This window comes from Condylura cristata, unplaced genomic scaffold, assembly GCF_000260355.1.
Source record: "Condylura cristata isolate star-nosed mole 26May11 unplaced genomic scaffold, ConCri1.0 scaffold00029, whole genome shotgun sequence".
NCBI lineage: Eukaryota > Metazoa > Chordata > Mammalia > Eulipotyphla > Talpidae > Condylura > Condylura cristata.
This window is the reverse complement of record NW_004567130.1, coordinates 26460531-26477514: the sequence shown is the minus strand read 5'-3', so window position 1 is coordinate 26477514 and position 16984 is coordinate 26460531. Positions and strand designations below refer to the sequence as shown.

Below are 16984 nucleotides of genomic sequence, written 5' to 3'. Positions count from 1 at the left end.
GGTATGTTTTTTTTTTTAAATAATACACTATTATCTTAGCAGTTTTAGATTTACAGAAAAAAAAAATAAATGAAAACCCAGTTCTCCCGCCATCCTGTTTCCCCTATTTTCAGCATGTTGCGTTAAAGAGGAGCACTCCGCATGCGCCCCTGAGAGTTGTAGCTCGTGTCTCAGGTGCGTTCATTGGTTGGCTGTGAACATTGGCTTTCTCATGTGATAGAAAAACAATATTCATAGCCCTTTCCCAGTCATTGCGATCCTGAAGCCAGTGGGGTACCCCTGCCCCAGGCCTGCTGGGCCCAGCCACCAAGAGGCTACCCAGGAATGGTTAAGGCACAGCCTGCTTCAGGCTGGAGTGTGGATTTACATTGCACTTATATTTCTTTTCACCCAGACAGGTTTCCCTTGTTCAAGTGTATTTGTTTCCTGGTGCTACTGGTAATCATTGGGTCATATGCTCGAGGGCAGCGGATTACTGCCTCACTCACCCTTTAAAATTAATTCTGAAGAAGAAACAGTTCCAGCTCCTTTCACAAAGCCCCCCTTTGGCATTCTGGGGGCTCTTAGCAGGTTAGGCTTTGCCTGGCTCCCTACTTCCTCTGTTAGGGGAGTGTTCATTCAGCCCGGCTCCCAACAGGGAACCCAGGGCTGATGCCCAGGGCCCACCTGTCTACAGCTCACCCCGAACATCACTTTAGAAACTTGGGGAAGTTTTCTTTTTAAATATAATAGTTTATTTTACATCATTTTGTGCCTTTTTCCATCTCACTTGTAATCCTTGTGGGCTTCCCATCACCAAATCACCCGTGTGCCATCACCAGTCAGTGCACTTCCATGCCCACCCTGCTATTTTTGATCCCATTCTCCACTCCACCCCCGTAAAATGTCTCTGGTATATAGTTGTCAGTATTATTATTATTTGGAAGTTTTCTTTTTTAATTTATGGTCTTTGGTTTGCCATTTCTAGTTTGTTTCATTCTTTCTCAAAATTCTTAAATTTGTCCTTTTTCTAAATCTTCAATATTATTTGAAATTTCATAATAGTTATTGGGTTTGTTTTAGCCTTTGTTTTTTTTCCAAAATTGAATACTAAGTGTGGATTTTCTTGTGGCGGTGTTTCAATTCATGAAAGTTTTAAGTGTTCCCTCAGGGCTGGGATCAGAATGAGGTGGGCCACAGGGATATTTGAGTGGTATTTAAACACAGCATCTAGATAAATACTATTTTAATTCTGTTTATAGGAGTGGAAATAAATAGAAAATGTCCACAATGGAAAAAATCCAAAAATCTTAAAGACAGGTTCAGTCTTGCCAATTTTTTTTTCTTTGGCAGCAACGTGAATCTCTGAGCATGTTCCAGGGCAGGGAGAGGGGCAACACCGAACCCCCAAAACTGCCTGCTCAAAACAGGTTCTGCCGTCCGCTGCTTCAAGGCAAGACATCGAGCTTTAACGGAAAGAAACTTTAATACATCAAATTAGTTAGCAATGCAGAAAAGACAAAAAATATATTTTCTAAATCAAACACCCAAAGTGACCCATCCCCTCGTGGGTAAAAGTCCACCCAAAGGTGACTGGCCCAGAGCTTGCAAGGCCTGAAAGCGGCCACAAGACTAAAGCACCTTCTGGCCGGGACCCATAGAAAAGGGTCAGGAATGACCAGACACGTCTGGGAGGAAAAGAGCAACATCAAAATAACGCTGCCATAGTCACCTCCTCACGAGCCTTTCATCTACATCTGTTTCAACCAGTGCAGGATTAAGAAGCAAAGGCACTTTCTTTGCATGTGTCTCTGCTCCATGTGGCTCCCTCAAGTCACCTCCTGGTGCTCCATCGGGCTTCCTTCTCCAGAATCCTCCTCTTCCCTGCTCAGCTCCACCCTCCTTCTGGGTGGGAAAGGGAACCTGGAACTTCCCTTTGCCTGGGGATCCCCCCACCCCCACCCCAGTCACACCGCACTGCTGGGCATTTGCTCTCCTTTCTTGTTTTTTACATTTTTTAAAAACAGTGTATTAAAATAAATATCTTGATCACAGAGTCTTTGGGAATCTTGTGCCGAGGAGGGTGTGTGGGGCACCCGCCCCAGCCTGATCCCTGATTATTGTATGATGTGCCCCCCTCAGCCCTCACCCCAGAGCCTGCAGGAAACCCGGCTCCAGCTCCTCTGAATCTGAATTTAGTTCGAGTTCTTGATTCTGTTACAGACAGATTCCTGGCTTTTAGTGGTGTATTTGCTGCATCTTGGCCACAGGCCTTTTGCTGGAAATTCTCTCAAGTTGTGCCTTTGCCCTCTGCCCTTCTGTCCTTAAGACCCTGCTGCCTCTCCCAGCAGCTGCCCTCTACCCTCCATCCTCCACCCAGAGGCCTGCAGGCCCAGGTGCTTCCTTCTGCAGGCCGGCGCCTGGGTGTGGTTCTGGGGTAAGGCTTCGGAGAGAGCTGGGAGAGAAAATGCAGGGCTGAGAGAACAGAAGAGTTGAGCCTTGGATCCTGAAACAGGGCGATGGGTCGGCGTTGGCCCCTTTGGGAAGTGGCAGTACCTTCTGGAGCACTTGTTTGGGGTTTAAAAAAAATAAGGTGTTTTTTTCTGTGCTTGTGGTCAATTTTGTTCAAGAAAGCTTTTCCACTTACTCATTGCACATTACTCTCTAGTAATGTAATAACTTGTCTAACAACTTGTACTTTACACTGAAAATACTTAGCAGCTCCAAGTCCTTTCATTCCTTTGGGATTATATGCTACCTGTGCTTAAAACAGGGTGAACTCCCCTTAACCAATAGACCCAAGAGTAGAGCAGCTCAAACCCAGTGGACCATCTTGCTCATGCTGTTCCAGAGCACCCCAGTGTGAATTGGGCTGCCCGTCTGTGGGTCTTCACCCGCGCGCTTATGATTCAGTTGTATTATGGACACACTCAAAAGGTTAAATAATGGATGTATTTATAAGGAGAAAGGTAAAGGAGCAACCCAGGGAAAGAGGGAGAGAAATACAAGTTAACTAGAATGTCCTACCAGTTCTGCTGACTTGGACTCCACCGGCCGCTGAAAACCGATGGAGCGCCAAAACGAATCAGCCACAAACCACCAGGCCAAGCGCCCCCAGAGCCCACATGTCCGGTTTTATCCCCACCTGGCTGCTCAGCTCTGCCCTCATGTCCCATCCTGTTTCTCCTTGGTACTGATGGGATTTGGAGTTCCAGTATCTGGAGTGGGGGCGGAGTCCATGAAACCTGTACCTGTTACAATGGCTGAGCCCGGCATGAGGACTGAGCTGGGGCCTCTTTGTGTCTGTGCAGCCAGAGGAGGGGGCTGGGCAAAAGGAAATCCCAGTCCCTGGGGAGCATGTGGTCATGTGACAGAGAGGGAGGTAACTGAGGTTGTGTGCTTGCAGGGGAAGCCAGGCCCTGGGGGACAGGCTTTATTGGTGGACAAGAAAGGTCCATGACCCATTTTCATAAATAATCTGTTTATGACAAACACAGTGCAGTGCTCATGCTGAACTGTCTGGCCCCTCCATTCTGTAACAGGTGAGAAGCTGGTGCCAGGGGCCAGGGAAGTGCTCACGGAGATATTTAAGAGCTGTGCCCATTCAGAGCAGATGCTGAGCCTGACCCCAGCGAAGCCAGTCAAAGTCTCTGACATTTATCTCAGCAAGGAGCAGATCAACTCCCAGACGCCGGGCAACCTCCTCCACCTCTTCTTCACCAATGTGCGGCCTCCAAAAAAAGTGCTGGAGGACCAGCTCACTCAGGTAGGTGCCACCCCACCAGCCCACACTGGCCTCAGTAACCCCTGGCCGAGCCTAAGGACCACTGCTTGGTGCCCCCAGATCCTGAGGAAGTACGGCGTGCCAAAGCCCAAGTTCGACAAGAGCAAGTACAGCAAAGGCGGGAAGGAGCAGCACCCCGTGAAGGTGGTGAGCACCAAGCGGCCCATCAGCAAGCCTCCGGCCAAGGACAAGGCCGTGATCAACAGTGTCAGGTGGGCGCGGGAGCAGAAGCCGGGTCGGGCTGGAGAGGGCTGCTGCCGGCGGGCATCCTGTCTCTGCTCTGCTGTTTCCTGAGCTCCTCAGTCCATGGATCAGCTGAAAGAAAACATTTCATTTCATCCACAAATGAAGTAACAGCTGGATGGAGCATGCAGCCTGGAGAGCCGACCAGTCCAAGCCCATAAAATATCTAGATCCAGAATGTTTAAAATATAATTTATTTTAGCCACACAGCAATGCATAATTATTATAGAAAGATTATTACATGCATGTGTGCATACTGAAAAACATTTTAATTATACATAGAAACTGCTTTTAACATTTAAGTGCATTGCCTCTTATTTATACATTATTTTCTTAAATTCTGTATGGCTAAAGTAGCACACAGGTCACAATCTCAGCCCTTTCTCTTCCCCTCCACCCTCATGAGGCCTGTTAGTTGCCCTCACTGAGACAGCCTCTGGGTCTCCGCTGTGTGCCTGTCCAGCCAGGACTGACGCCTGTGACTTGCTGTTTCTGTCTACTACACATCTTGGAGTGTTCTGCCATCTCGACACAAAAAGAACTTACCATTCCTTTCTTTGTTACAGCTACATAATGTTTCATGTGTTGATGTGCAGATATAATAGAATCTTTCCATACAGGTTTATGACTCCTAAGTACCCACAGCTGAAGCATTGACAGCAAAATCATACCTAGCAGGGGTCTCTAGAGCAGAAAAACAGTGTCTTTTTATTATATGTAAATAGTAATTTTAAGTCAGCTAGCATCCACTAGAACTTTCTATGCTGCTAGAAATCTGTGCTGTTCTCTATCTGTGCTGTTCGGGTAGAAGCCACTAGTCACTGTGACAGCTGGGCACTTGAAATGAGGACAGTGTGGCTGAGGAACTGACTTTGTCCTTTTAGTTAAATGTAAGTAGTTGGATTTGGTCAATGGCTATTGTTGGAGAGTACAACTCTAAAATATAGAGAGAGAATGAGAATTGCCTGATCAAAATTTTTCACATTTTAAAGTCCTCATACTTTGCTCAGAAAACTTAATTCAGACAGGACAAGAGGGATCTGGAACCCAGGCCTGTCTGAACCAAGCATAGTTGTGGGAGTATGAACTGAGGCGTATGTGAGGTTCAGAGGAGGCGTGGACGTCAGGAGTTCTGATTCTAGTGCTTCGGTCCACAGCAGAACTGCGTTAAGTGAAAAGAAGCCAACTGTGAAGCCGAAGTCTCCGGAAAAGAGCAAGCCTGATGAAAAGGACCCAGAGAAGTCGCCCACCAAGAAACAGGAAGGTGAATGAACAACTTGAACCTGATATGAGCTCATGGCCACTTTTGTCCTGATGATGAGGTGACCCCTAAATCCCCTGGCCCCCGGGAACTAGTTCTTTACTCTTGCTCAACTGCCTGGGCTCCCTTGGGTTTTAGTGTAAAGGCAGTATGGTCAGACACTGGGAAGATATTCTCACCTAATGCCCACGGGTCCAGGATGCTGTCTTCGATAATTGTGAACTTAAGGAGGTCAGAGCAGCAGCTCAGAAATACTATACACCCGAAGTATATGAAAACTAGATGATTGTGGACCCTCCCTGGTGGCGCCAGGGTTAAGTCTCAGCAGTATGAAGCTGTTGCGGCCACAGCAGCATGAGCTTGACCCCCAGCCAGTGGGTCCTCTCCTGTCCTTCTCGCTGCTCCCTTCAGCAGTGTGTTTCAGTCAGTTTGCTTATTCCACTCTCCACTCTGTCTCTGGTGAGTTCTCTCATCCTGAACCTCTGGCTTACACCCCAGTTATTCTGTGCATAAATAAATCCTTAGAAAAGAAAAATAGATGATTGTGACAGAAAAGTAAAAGTCTGGAAATGTGCTTTCGAGATTTCCTTCTGGAGGGTGCTTGCCCCAAGCATTACTGCGTGACCCTTCTCAAGGTCCAAGTCGAGCAGGAGAAAGCTTCCCTCACTCTCTCAGAAATTGCTCAGGTAGGGATGCTTTGAGAGTCTGACTAATTGAGATTGGGCAGTGGGTGCAGGTGGCTAATCACCAGGTCCTGTCATGATGGGAGGGGGGTTAGTTGGGCAGATTGGTCCCTAGGGGAGAGAAGGCCTGAGAGCATGCTGCGAGACTTTGTGTACTGACCGTGGTCTTTCCCAACTCCTGAAACTGTGAACACTTTTCCATCAGTCCCTGAAGAAAAGTATCTGACCTTGGAAGGATTTCACAAGTTTGTCATTGACCGGGCTAAGCAAGACATCCGGAGTGTCTGGAGGGCGATTCTGTCCTGTGGCTATGATCTTCATTTTGAGAGGTCAGCGGTTGTCCCTCAGCTCACTTGTTACTTTGTGTGAAAGTTGTTCTCAACCACTAGATGCATCTCTGAGAAAATGCTGATAGTCTTTCTCCCCTGTTTTAATACCGACTTTGTTAAAGTGGTTTTTCTAACACGTTTGAAGACAAACCCTCTTCTTCCCTTATATTAGTCTGCTCCAGCTCCATAACCATGCCACCTACTGGGGGATTCAACAACACATCCATTTTCTCCCAGAACTCGAAATTGGCCGTCCAAGGTGAAGGTGTCAAAGGCTGGTTTCTCTGAAGTTGCTTCTTGCTGCGGCCTTACAGGGCGTCTCCTCTGCACATAGACACTCCTGGGCTCTCCTGGTCTCTTAAGGACACCCACCCCTGCCCCATGGCCTCATTTAATCTCTACCTCTAAAGACCCTTTCTCTTAGTATAGTCACATTGGGGGTTGCAGTCCGGACTTCAGCATTCAAATTTCGCGGCGGGAGGAGACACAAGAAAGTGACAGTTTCTTACTGTAAAGACCTTTGCCTGAGGCACACCTTGCCTTGGTCTCCATTCCCTCTCTCCTTCCCAGGCAGAAACACAGTGAGACCACTGCTGTCCAGGTCCCCAGGGCCATGCCCACGTGGTTTCCCCTCTCAGTGAACCCCAAGCAGACAAGGCGCTCTCTGCCCTGTCTTTCTGGCACCCTCGGCTCCAGCAAGGTGCAGGGTGCCTGCAGGGGTGGCTGCCAAACGGGAACAAATCCGCTTTCAGAGTTGAGAAGTTTTTCACTGCTTGGCACCAGCATTCTGTGCCTTTACCGAAGGCCTGGTGTCAGCCTGGGTGGCTTGGATCATGGTAGCAGGGACAAGTTTCCCAAATTTGTTTTAGAAACCAGGAAGAGGTGTCTTTGGGGTTTTATTGAAGAGTAAAATTACCTGTTTGAACTAGAAACTGCATTCTAAGTGGGAAAGGAACAAACTGGACTGCAAACCAACTCCAACTTGAAGCAGCTAGAAGGGCGAGTACATGTGCTAGAGAACCCTGATGATGCCTGGACACACCCTCCCGTCCTCGCTGGTTCCCAGGCCACTGCCTGCTTTGTCATTCTGGATGCAACCAGGGGTTCAGGCCGAGGAATCTGCTCTGAAGGAGGCTAGGAGCACCCCTGGGTGGGAGAGGGAGGCCTGAGGAAGCCATGGCCTGCGGTGACGCAAGGACCCCTGCCTCCACCCCTACCCATGTTGCACCTGTGAGGCACCTTGCAAGGTACCATGGGGCCGGGGACTGGGGCCACCAGCTTTCTTGGATTAGTAGCTTAATGTTTATGGCCCAAGAACATGCATACTCACTCCCCATACTCATGCCTGATATACAAACAGAATAGATGCCCTGTGATTCTGGACCAGGGACAATCGCTTCATGATGTTTCGGTAAACGTCTCCCCCAGCATCTTTGTGGGAGTGGAATTTTTTCAGATCAGACAGGACATAACGTTTGCAATCAGCTTTTTTCATTTTGCAGATCATTCCCTGAGTGGCTGCCTGGCAGGCCTCGTCAGAGTGCCCTGTGCCCTAGTGCCAGATGCTGGGCTCGTGTCTGCTGTCGCCGTAGTAAAGCTGCTATAGCGATGCCCTCACCACACCTTGTCTTGTCTGTTCAGGTAGCTCTGCAGGTGAATCTGGAGGTGACAGCCCCAGCAATAGCACAGATGACACCCACTGTTCCCTGGGGCCAGACACAGAGCTGGGCACTTAAAGGGCATCTACTGTTTATAGGCTTAGAAAGTCGGTGTCCTGGTGGCGGTGCGTGCGCGTTGCCAAACTGCAGAGAGGTCACGCCCTTCCACCCTGCCAGCCCACCCGGAGGGCTTTTATAAGGAGCTTCTCTTCAGCAAGCGCCCAGAGCGGCACCCCCTGGTGACGCAGGACCCCTGCCTCCCGGGCGCAGTGCTGTCTCACAGACATGCTCCTGGGACGCGGCTCTGGAGGACTCACCGTCCCCATCCCCAGCCCGAGGACCCTGCCCCACCGCCTCCTTCTCCTCTGCCTCAGATGCGCCTGCATCGATGTCCGGCACGCACACAAGGCCTCGAGGAAATGGACTTTGGAGATGGATGTGGCACTAGTGCAGTACGTCAACAGGCTGTGCCGCCACCTTGCCATCACGCCTGCGCGGCTCCACCCCCACGAGGTGTATCTGGACCCCACAGACGCCACCGACCCCAGAGTGGCCTGTCTCTTGAGTATGTAACCCCAGGGGGATGCCCTTCTGGGGCTGCGTGTGACCTCCTGTGACAGTGAGGCATCAGGGCTGCCCCCATTTACACACCACTGGACACACCCTGCGAGCACCTGCTGGGAGCTCGGTGAGGGGAAGAGGGAGAGAGACAGGGCACTGCTGTGGCCACAGCCGGGAGCCACCTGCATTCACGTCACAGCAGCCAGGCGCAGGTCCTGGCTCCCTGGCCCACCCAGAGCCTCCGTGGCGCCAGGCTGGTGTCCAGAGTAAAGGGCAGCACCGTGCAAGAGTGGCCGTTTCCGTAAGTGTAAGCCCTGGAAAACGAGCACATCGTGACCTGTTAGCAGTGGCACCGCAGGCCTGGCCTGCCGCCCTCACCCAGCCATGCCCCGGTGAATGCAGACGGGACATGGGCATGGCTGAGCTGCCCTCAGCCACTCACAGCTGCAGACGAGGCAGATACGAGGAGGGAGTGAAAGACCGCACCGGCATCACACGCCTGGTTTTGACGTGTGACGTCATCCTGGGGGGTTAGGTGAAAGACACAGGACTCGGCACCATTCTGAGACTTCCTGTGAGTCTGCCTTTCTCGTTGCCGCAGCCCGAGCACAGGGGCTTCAGTTCCTTACAAGCCAGGGCCTCCTGCCTGGCCAGTCCGGCCCCGGCCCTTTGCTTCTGCTTGCTGGAGGCTCACTTACTTGCTGACAGCATTTCTGGGCTCCCAAGAAGAAACTCCACTGTGGGGTCCTGTTCAAAGTACCCCACCTCCAGTGATAGAGGTCCCCAAGCTTGTGTGGAGAATCCCAGCGTGACCGCCTCTGTGTCCTGCAGACGTGCCCATTGAGAGCCTGCGCTTGCGCTTCGCACTGCTCCAGTCCCTGAACACCACCCTGGAGACCTTCTTCTTGCCCCTGGTGGAACTGCGCCAGACGCCCATGTACACGCACAGCATCGCCGCCCTGCTGAAGGAGGCCAAAGGTCAGTGCCTGGCGCAGCGGGGGGTGATGGGGCCAGCACAGCTCCCTGGGCCATTGCTCCCCTCCAAGCAGCTGCCCAGGAAGACACCCCACCCCACCCCACTTCCAGGCCTGGGGGAGCAGTTCTGCCCAAGGGCAGCTGCGTTATGCTTTGATAGCTGAGTACGTTCTGGGAAAAAACATACTGAAAATAGTTTTCAAGCGATTTAGGAACATATGTGTAATCCCAACCCCATGCCCCTTCATCCCAGAGTGACCATTTGACAGAGAAGCATTTTCTATTCATGTACAAATAGATATGTTCATAGATACACACGGATTTTTGCGCTTCAATTTAATCAAGAATAGAGATCATGCTGTGTGGTGGTTGGCACGAAGAGCCCGCTCCCACACCAGCCCCGCAGGTGCGTCGTCTCGTCGGCCTTTCCCTGAGACGTCTAGGCAGCTGGCTTCTACTGCTCCGGAACATGCTACATGGGATGGCCTTGCTGTGTGTGGTGGGAGCAGCCCAGTGGCCCCTGAGTGGGAAAGCCCAGGGCTTGCACGTTACATTCGAGAGCTGCCGCCCAGTGCCCTCCAGAAAGTCAGGCCCACTTTGCTCCCAGCAGCTGCATCGAGCGCGCCAGCCCTGCGCCTAAGGGAGCCCCAGAAGCGGCTGAAGGGACCCAGAGCGGGACCAGGAGGGCAGGGGAGTGTCCTCCTGACGGCCTCTCCCCCACATTCCTCTTTCAGGGCTGATCTTCTACGACACGAAGGTGACTGTGATGAACCGGGTGCTGAATGCCACCGTGCAGAGGACAGCAGACCACGCGGCGCCGGAGATCACTTTGGACCCGCTGGAAATCGTGGGAGGTGAGATGAGCTGCTCGGACCGGAAAGCCTGAAAGGCTCGGGGCAAACACCAGCTGATTCCTCGCGCATGGAAAGCCTCTAGGAGGGAGCGCAGGGTTGCCCTGACAGGTCCTCGTTCTCTGACTGCCGCCAGCCTGCTCCAGCTCCCAGTGTGTGGACCCCACCATCAGGGACCCTCGAGCGGGAGGGGCTCCTCCAGGCCAGCGCCTCTGCTCCTGGCCGTGTGGGCAGGGAACGCAGGCTGGTCTGGGGGACCAGCCCCGCGAAAGTCAGAAGAGAGTGGCTGTTCGGACGCAACCAGGAGTTTCTCCCAAGCAGATGGACACACGAGGGCTCCAGGCGTTGAGAGGAGCGGGAGGAGCCCCCCAGGGGCCCTGAGGCTGCGGCAGCAAAGAGGAGGCTGGCCCACGCACAGAGGAAGCACAGGCTGGGCAGGGAGGGTTCACAAGGGGGCAAAGGTCTGACCAGGAGTCCTTTGAGGGGGTAGGCATCTGTTGGCCCCCGGAAGGCCTTATCAACTCCCCTTTTTTCCAGGGGAGATCAGAGCCTCTGAAAACTCCTACTTCTGCCAGGCTGCCAGGCAGCTGGCCTCCGTGCCATCCTCTCAGCTGTGTGTCAAGCTGGCTAGTGGCGGTGACCCTACCTACGCCTTCAACATCCGCTTCACTGGGGAGGAGGTGCATGGTACCAGTAAGTAGGCCCCCGCGCCCTACCTCCCCACTCCAGCTTGTCCAGGGTGGAGGCTGTGTTCTGATGTGCAAGGTCCCGGGCTGTTCTGGCCTCAGCTGCTCCAGATCCCCCTTCAGCGAGAGTCCAAGCACAGCCTCCTTGCTTGCTCTGCATAAGTCAGGGCTGTCCCCAAAGTCACCCTGAGCTGGATTTGTGTGGGGGCCCTGGGGAAGTGGTGCCCCCACTGGTCCAGGACTTCAGCCCCATGTGATTAGGGCTGAGGCTGCACCTCACATTGGCTCTGGGGCTCTTCCTGCTGAGGGCCGAAAGACACGCCCTCAGAGAATAGGGCCTTTCCCCAGGAAGAGCCCCCGCCGAAGGCTTGTGCGAGAATCTTGTTGCGCTTGATGAGGGCCAGGCTTTGGGAGCTCTTCTGTCAGTCCATTCACAGGGATGAGGCTCAGCAGATCAGAGAAGTTCCCTCAGTGCCCTCTCAGTCAAATTTAGCCCCAGACATTTAGGAGCTGTCTCTTGGTGTGAGCGGAGAAGCCTTGTTCCTCCTCGGCCAGGCTCTTTGGGAGAGCCAGTGGGCATAGGGCCCTGGCGCCATCTCCCCTTGTCACTGGGATCATGGCAACACTGCAGCGGGGGAACCTCCCCCACCCTGAGGACAACGCTGAGGGACGAAATGCTCAGAATGGCCAGGCCCATGCCCGACACCTTAGGCTCCTTGAGACTCTAAAACCTCACATTGTCCCACTTTACAGATTCAGAAACTGGCGACCACACCATTCAGTCCCTCCCAAAGGCCACGCAGCTCCCTGGAGCTCAAAGTCAGGGCTGTCTGATTCCCAAATAAGCCTCAGGTGTCGCCCATCTCTCCACGGACGCTGAATGAGGACAGTAGCGTAGCTGGGCCTGTAGGTGACTGACAGGGGGCACGTGCACAGCTGTCCTCAGAGTTTCCTGGCTTTGGGCACCCAGTGGGAGGCACAGGAAGGACTGAAGGAGACCAGTCGCAGAGGGGAGCTGGTGAGGAAGAATCTGAATGGGGTGGCCAGAAGTCCCTCTGCCCGCTGCATGCTTTCGTCATCCAGCCCCGTCACTGTAGTCACCACACAGATTCCAAGCTCCAGGGTAGCAGGCAGCGCCATGGCGGTGGCAGCTCTTGGCACCACTCGGGAAGCAGTCCCCAAGGCAGGGTGGACTTGCAGCTGGAGGGGCGCCCCATGTAGGCTCTGCTCTGCCTTTGACGCCATGAATCCTCGACACCAGCCTGTGAGGTGGGCGCAGCCGTGTCCCCTCCGACGGGCGGAGGCCTCCCTGGGCCAGCTAGGAAGCAGCCAGCAGGGCTGGCAGCAGGCGTCTCTTCTTTCCACTGCACCGTCACTGTAGGCAGCGAGTGGCCAGCGCCGGGCGTCCGGGTGGGGTCAGGGCCTGAGTGCAGGGCAGGTGGCTGCGCGTGGCGCTGATCGGTCGCCATCTGTTCGCAGGTGGCTCTTTCCGCCACTTTCTGTGGCAGGTGTGTAAAGAGCTGCAGAGCTCCTCTCTGTCCCTCCTGCTGCTGTGCCCCAGCTCCGCTGTCAACAAGAACAAGGTAAGAGGCCCCTGGGCGGTTGTGGGGTCTCCCTGGGCCCGGGCTGGGCAGCTCTGAGACAGGGCCGGGCCTGTAGCCTCCTTTCTGCTCCATGGGCAGGGTGAGAGGCAGGTGTCACAGTCACCTGCGCGTTGTCTGCTCCCCCAGGGCAAGTACATCCTGACCCCGTGCCCCATCACCTGCGGGGAGGAGCAGCTGCTGCACTTCCTGGGGCAGTTGCTGGGGATTGCCCTCCGAGCAGATGTGCCCCTTCCCCTGGACCTCCTGCCCTCCTTCTGGAAGACACTGGTGGGGGAGCCCCTGGACCCCGATCAAGACCTGCAGGAAGCAGACATACTCACCTACAATTATGTCAAGAAATTCGAGAGTGTAAGTGAGCCGCATTTACTCCAGGGGTGGTGGGGCCCTGCACGGTGCCCCCGGCTGCACTGGCGACTCCATCCTGGCACAGGAGTCCTGGAGCACGCTGCCCAGTGCAGGACGCCGCCGGAGAGCAAGATCCTGGCCTTTTATTGATAGAACAGTCATACAGCAGCAGTTACGTGGGGTAGGAGGATAAGACGGAGAAAGGGGGGTGAAGCTGAAAATGGGCTTTTCTCATCTGGGGCTTCAGGGGCATACGAGTCTGCCGGCCAGATGGTTTTTATGTGCTTGACAACCTGGTTGTCATTGAAACCATACCCCAGGCCCCCAGCCACGGCTCTAGTCTTATGGACAAGGGTCCCACTGATCAGTCTCTGGGGTGCACAGTTACACATCAGTCAGTGGCCTGGGCATCCTTGGTCATTCCCCGGACTGTACACCCGTTCCCAGGGCGCTCAGTGCCATACTCTCGCTTCATTGGAAGCAGCCTTGTGGGGCTGGTATGTTACATCCGTCGAGGTCACACACCTGCTGGACTGGCTTGTCTGTCTTGGAGATAGGCTGCACTAAACCGAGGGGGCTGAGCAGGCCCTTGAAGTCTAGCAAACTCCCCCCCAGCCCCTGAGAGCCACCTCTGTGGCCTGCTGTCTGCTCGGCTTCTGTCCCCTGGGACACCGGCGCTCCCCAACTGAAGGTAGCTGATCGAACCCCCCGGAAACATGGAACGTAAGTCCCGGTGGAGGAAGGGTGGAATCTCTGCCTTCCTCTCTGCGGCCCGCAGCCAGCTACAGACAACCTGGCCAGCCCCAGTGGGCCTCCCACTTACAGGGTCGGTGCCCAGAGGCACAGGTGAGGGTTCCTGGCCCCTGAAGGAGCCTCAGTGCTGGGTGAAAACTGCTACTAGCAGACCAGTTTCACCCTGAAGAGCTGCTTCAGGGCCTCAGGGAAAGTAGAGGAGCTTAACTCTCGGCTTAGCTGAGCTGTCTTCTCCACACTGGGACACACGGAGTGAGTGGGGTGACAGCAGTGTCGGACGCCCCCCTACACGCAGACCAGTCCTCCGATAAGGGGTGCACTGCACAGGCCGCCTCTGAGCTTGTGGGAGCCGCTCATCCCACCCCGCTGCATGGGCCTGGCCCTGGGCTCACAGCCCTCAGCCCAGCTTCCCTGCGGAGGGAACAGCCACGTTGGAGCGGTGTCTACAAGTTGTGAGGGACACGAGGCTTGTGCAGGTGAAGTGCCAGGGAGGCCGGCCGGCGGAGCCCTGCCCCCGCCACACACGCACCTCAGGGTGGGGGCCCCCTGGCGGAGCACCACGCTGCCTCTGCCCCAGCCCTTCCTGAGCCAACTGAGGCCTGGCTCTTGCCGCTTTCCACAGGGTCCTCCACGCAGGGGGGAAGCTGCGGGTTGGCCCGGGCGCTCTCACTGTGATGGGCCTTCTGAGTGTCCCAGTCCCTGAGCTCTGGCTGTCCTTTGGCGCCCCCTGGGGGCAGCTGGCGCAAGGGTGCAGCCGAGCTGCTGGGACGCCGGACGGCAGTTGACTTGTCGGTAGAAACAAACCAAAGACCTTGTGTAAAGAGGCAAAGGCAGGGACTGCAGATGGTGCCTGGCACAGTCCAGCCAGTGCTGCGGGCAAGGACACGGAGGAGCTGGGCACCGGAGCTGCCCTGGACAGGGCCCTGCCAGGGGGAGTGCTCTGCACTTCTGTCGGGGCGCCTGCAGCTTCACCAGAGAGAGATTGTGCTGAAGGCCCAGTACAGGAGCCAGCACTGAGTCATCCCCTCCCCACCACAGGGCAGCGCCCGCTAGATCAGGCCCCAGCTCAGCCTGCAGCACACCCCAGCACCTTCTGCACCCTGCTTCTGGTGTGCCAGATGGACGGGAGTGGGGTAGCCCAATAGCGCCCACAGATGGGATTAAGCCAGGGCTTTCTGGTGGCAGGGGACAGAAACCCTAGCTTCCACCAGTGGAGGGTTTTCTGGTCATGATTCGGTCCTAGTAGAAGCATAGATAGGTCGGATAGACACAGTTGGCTTCAGGCAGGACTCACCCGCGCTGCTCAGGTAATGTCATCCGTAAACAGGCCCAAGGTGTCCCCGTGGCACCACGTACACCATCTAAGGGGACAGTGTGCTACTGCTTTCAAATAATGCCCGGAGCAGCCCTGCAGCTTGGGTCTCGCTAGCCAGGTCCAGGTCAAGCACTGGTCAGTGCACTGTGCTGTACCATTTATAATGGCCCAGGGCCCCCCGCCCCGCAGTGCCCGGTGCTGTGGCATTAGGGGCTTCGTCCTCCAGGGCCTTGGCAGTGGGGCGGGCCCTTAACCTCAGTCTGCTGCTGCTCCCCTCAGATCAACGATGAGACGGAGCTGGAGGCCCTGTGTGCTGAGATCGCCTCCCAGCACCTGGCCACCGAGAGCCCCGAAGGCCCCAACAAGCCCTGCTGCCGGTTCACCTACCTGACCATGACGGGCGAGGAGGTGGAGCTGTGCAGCCGTGGTCGGCACATCCCCGTGGTGTGAGTAGCGCGCTTGCGAGGAGGCGGACAGGCCAGCCAGCCAGGGTGGCGCAGCACCAGGCCCGAGCAGCAGCTGGGGGCCTGTGTCAGCTGACGGAGGCCGTCACCAGCCAGAGCGGCGGCACCAGGGCTGTGTTCAGGAGGAGGGCTCCATTAAGAAAACACCAGCTCAGAGGAGGTGGCGCCGCGGGCGGCAGAGGAATTCGCAGCCAGGACTGGGGGCGTCTGGACACTGGGGCCTGAGGCCCTTCTGATAACGGCTGGGGATCTTCCCCTGCAACGACAGGCAACCCCATCAGTCCTGGCCTTCTCCCCGCAGGTGGGAGAACAAGGACATCTACGCGGCGGCCATCCGGAACCTGCGGCTGCGCGAGCTGCAGAACGCGGAGTGCGTGACGGCCGTGCGGGCGGGCCTGGGCGCCATCATTCCCCTGCAGCTGCTCACCACGCTCAGCCCGCTGGAGATGGAGCTGCGGACCTGTGGCCTCCCTTACATCAACCTTGAGTTCCTGAAGGTCGGTGCTGCGCGGCACCACTGTGTCCCTGCCTGCTTTCACCACCTGCGGGATGGGTTTGAGCTCATCCCCTTCTCACTGAGGAAACTGAAGCCACGGGAGCAGTTCCTGTCCCAAGTTCCCAAGCCACGAAGTGGCAGAGTCAGACTTCATGCGCACAGCACTGCCTCCGGAGCCTGTGCCTTAAGCCCCGTCCCGAGGTGAAGGCCATTCTTGGCCAGCTCTTCTCCCCTCAGCCTGCTTTTGCCCATGCCAACTTCCCTTAGGGTGGGGCTGCCATCCCCAGGCTGCTTCTGCCAGATTAAGGTCCTTGTCCCAGTGACTTCACCTCTACCCGGAGCAGTGACAGACGTGTCAGCAAGTGGGCCCATGGGGGATGCAGCCAGCCCTGCTGCTGGGCCCGGCACAGCGCCAGTGTGGCTCACAGCCTCACGGCCAGTAGGCACCTTCGCAGCCTCCTGGGGTCCTGTGGCTATCGTTGCCCTCCTGGACCCACTGCCGGTCTCTCTGGGCAGGCATGGGTGGCAGGGGCCTGGCAGGGGCCTGGGGCTGCTCATAGCTGGGGCCTTTCTTCCCCAGGCCCACACTATGTACCAGGTGGGGCTGATGGAGACGGACCAGCACATTGAGTTCTTCTGGGGGGCACTGGAGATGTTCACCCAGGAGGAGCTATGCAAGTTCATCAAGTTTGCCTGCAATCAGGAACGCATCCCATTCACTTGCCCCTGCAAAGACGGGGGTCCTGACACAGCCCACGTGCCCCCGTACCCCATGAAGATCGCCCCCCCAGATGGCACAGCAGGTACTGTCTTCTCCTGGATGTGTTTCACATCAGGACACGGCCCTTTTCCCAGTTTGCTGCTGGGCCTGCATGCGGCGGGAGGGAGAACGGAGGGGCCCCGACACCAAAGCCCAGATGTTCCCGAGGGAAAGGGCAGGACCACGTTGGCACTGTGGGCTCTCTGCTTTCCGAGCGGACCTCCCCGAGTGGTCTAA

At 55.6% G+C, this 16984-nt stretch overlaps 1 protein-coding gene across 5 annotated transcripts in view; it reads left to right on the top strand.

Annotated features, from left to right (window-relative positions):
* The window catches only part of HECTD4 (HECT domain containing E3 ubiquitin protein ligase 4), a 120290-nt gene that overhangs the window by 101005 nt on the left and 2301 nt on the right, over positions 1-16984 (top strand). For 4 of the 5 annotated variants that reach the window (XM_012730933.1, XM_012730931.1, XM_012730932.1 and 1 more), the window contains exons 62-74: positions 3522-3745; positions 3824-3975; positions 5164-5270; positions 6156-6279; positions 8312-8502; positions 9330-9476; positions 10208-10327; positions 10862-11017; positions 12490-12593; positions 12741-12962; positions 15307-15473; positions 15793-15988; positions 16568-16790. In XM_012730933.1, coding sequence (XP_012586387.1) covers positions 3522-3745; positions 3824-3975; positions 5164-5270; positions 6156-6279; positions 8312-8502; positions 9330-9476; positions 10208-10327; positions 10862-11017; positions 12490-12593; positions 12741-12962; positions 15307-15473; positions 15793-15988; positions 16568-16790 — 2133 coding nt within the window. The remainder of the gene's footprint in view (positions 1-3521; positions 3746-3823; positions 3976-5163; positions 5271-6155; positions 6280-8311; positions 8503-9329; positions 9477-10207; positions 10328-10861; positions 11018-12489; positions 12594-12740; positions 12963-15306; positions 15474-15792; positions 15989-16567; positions 16791-16984) is intronic. The other variant, XM_012730929.1, reaches the window with a different exon arrangement.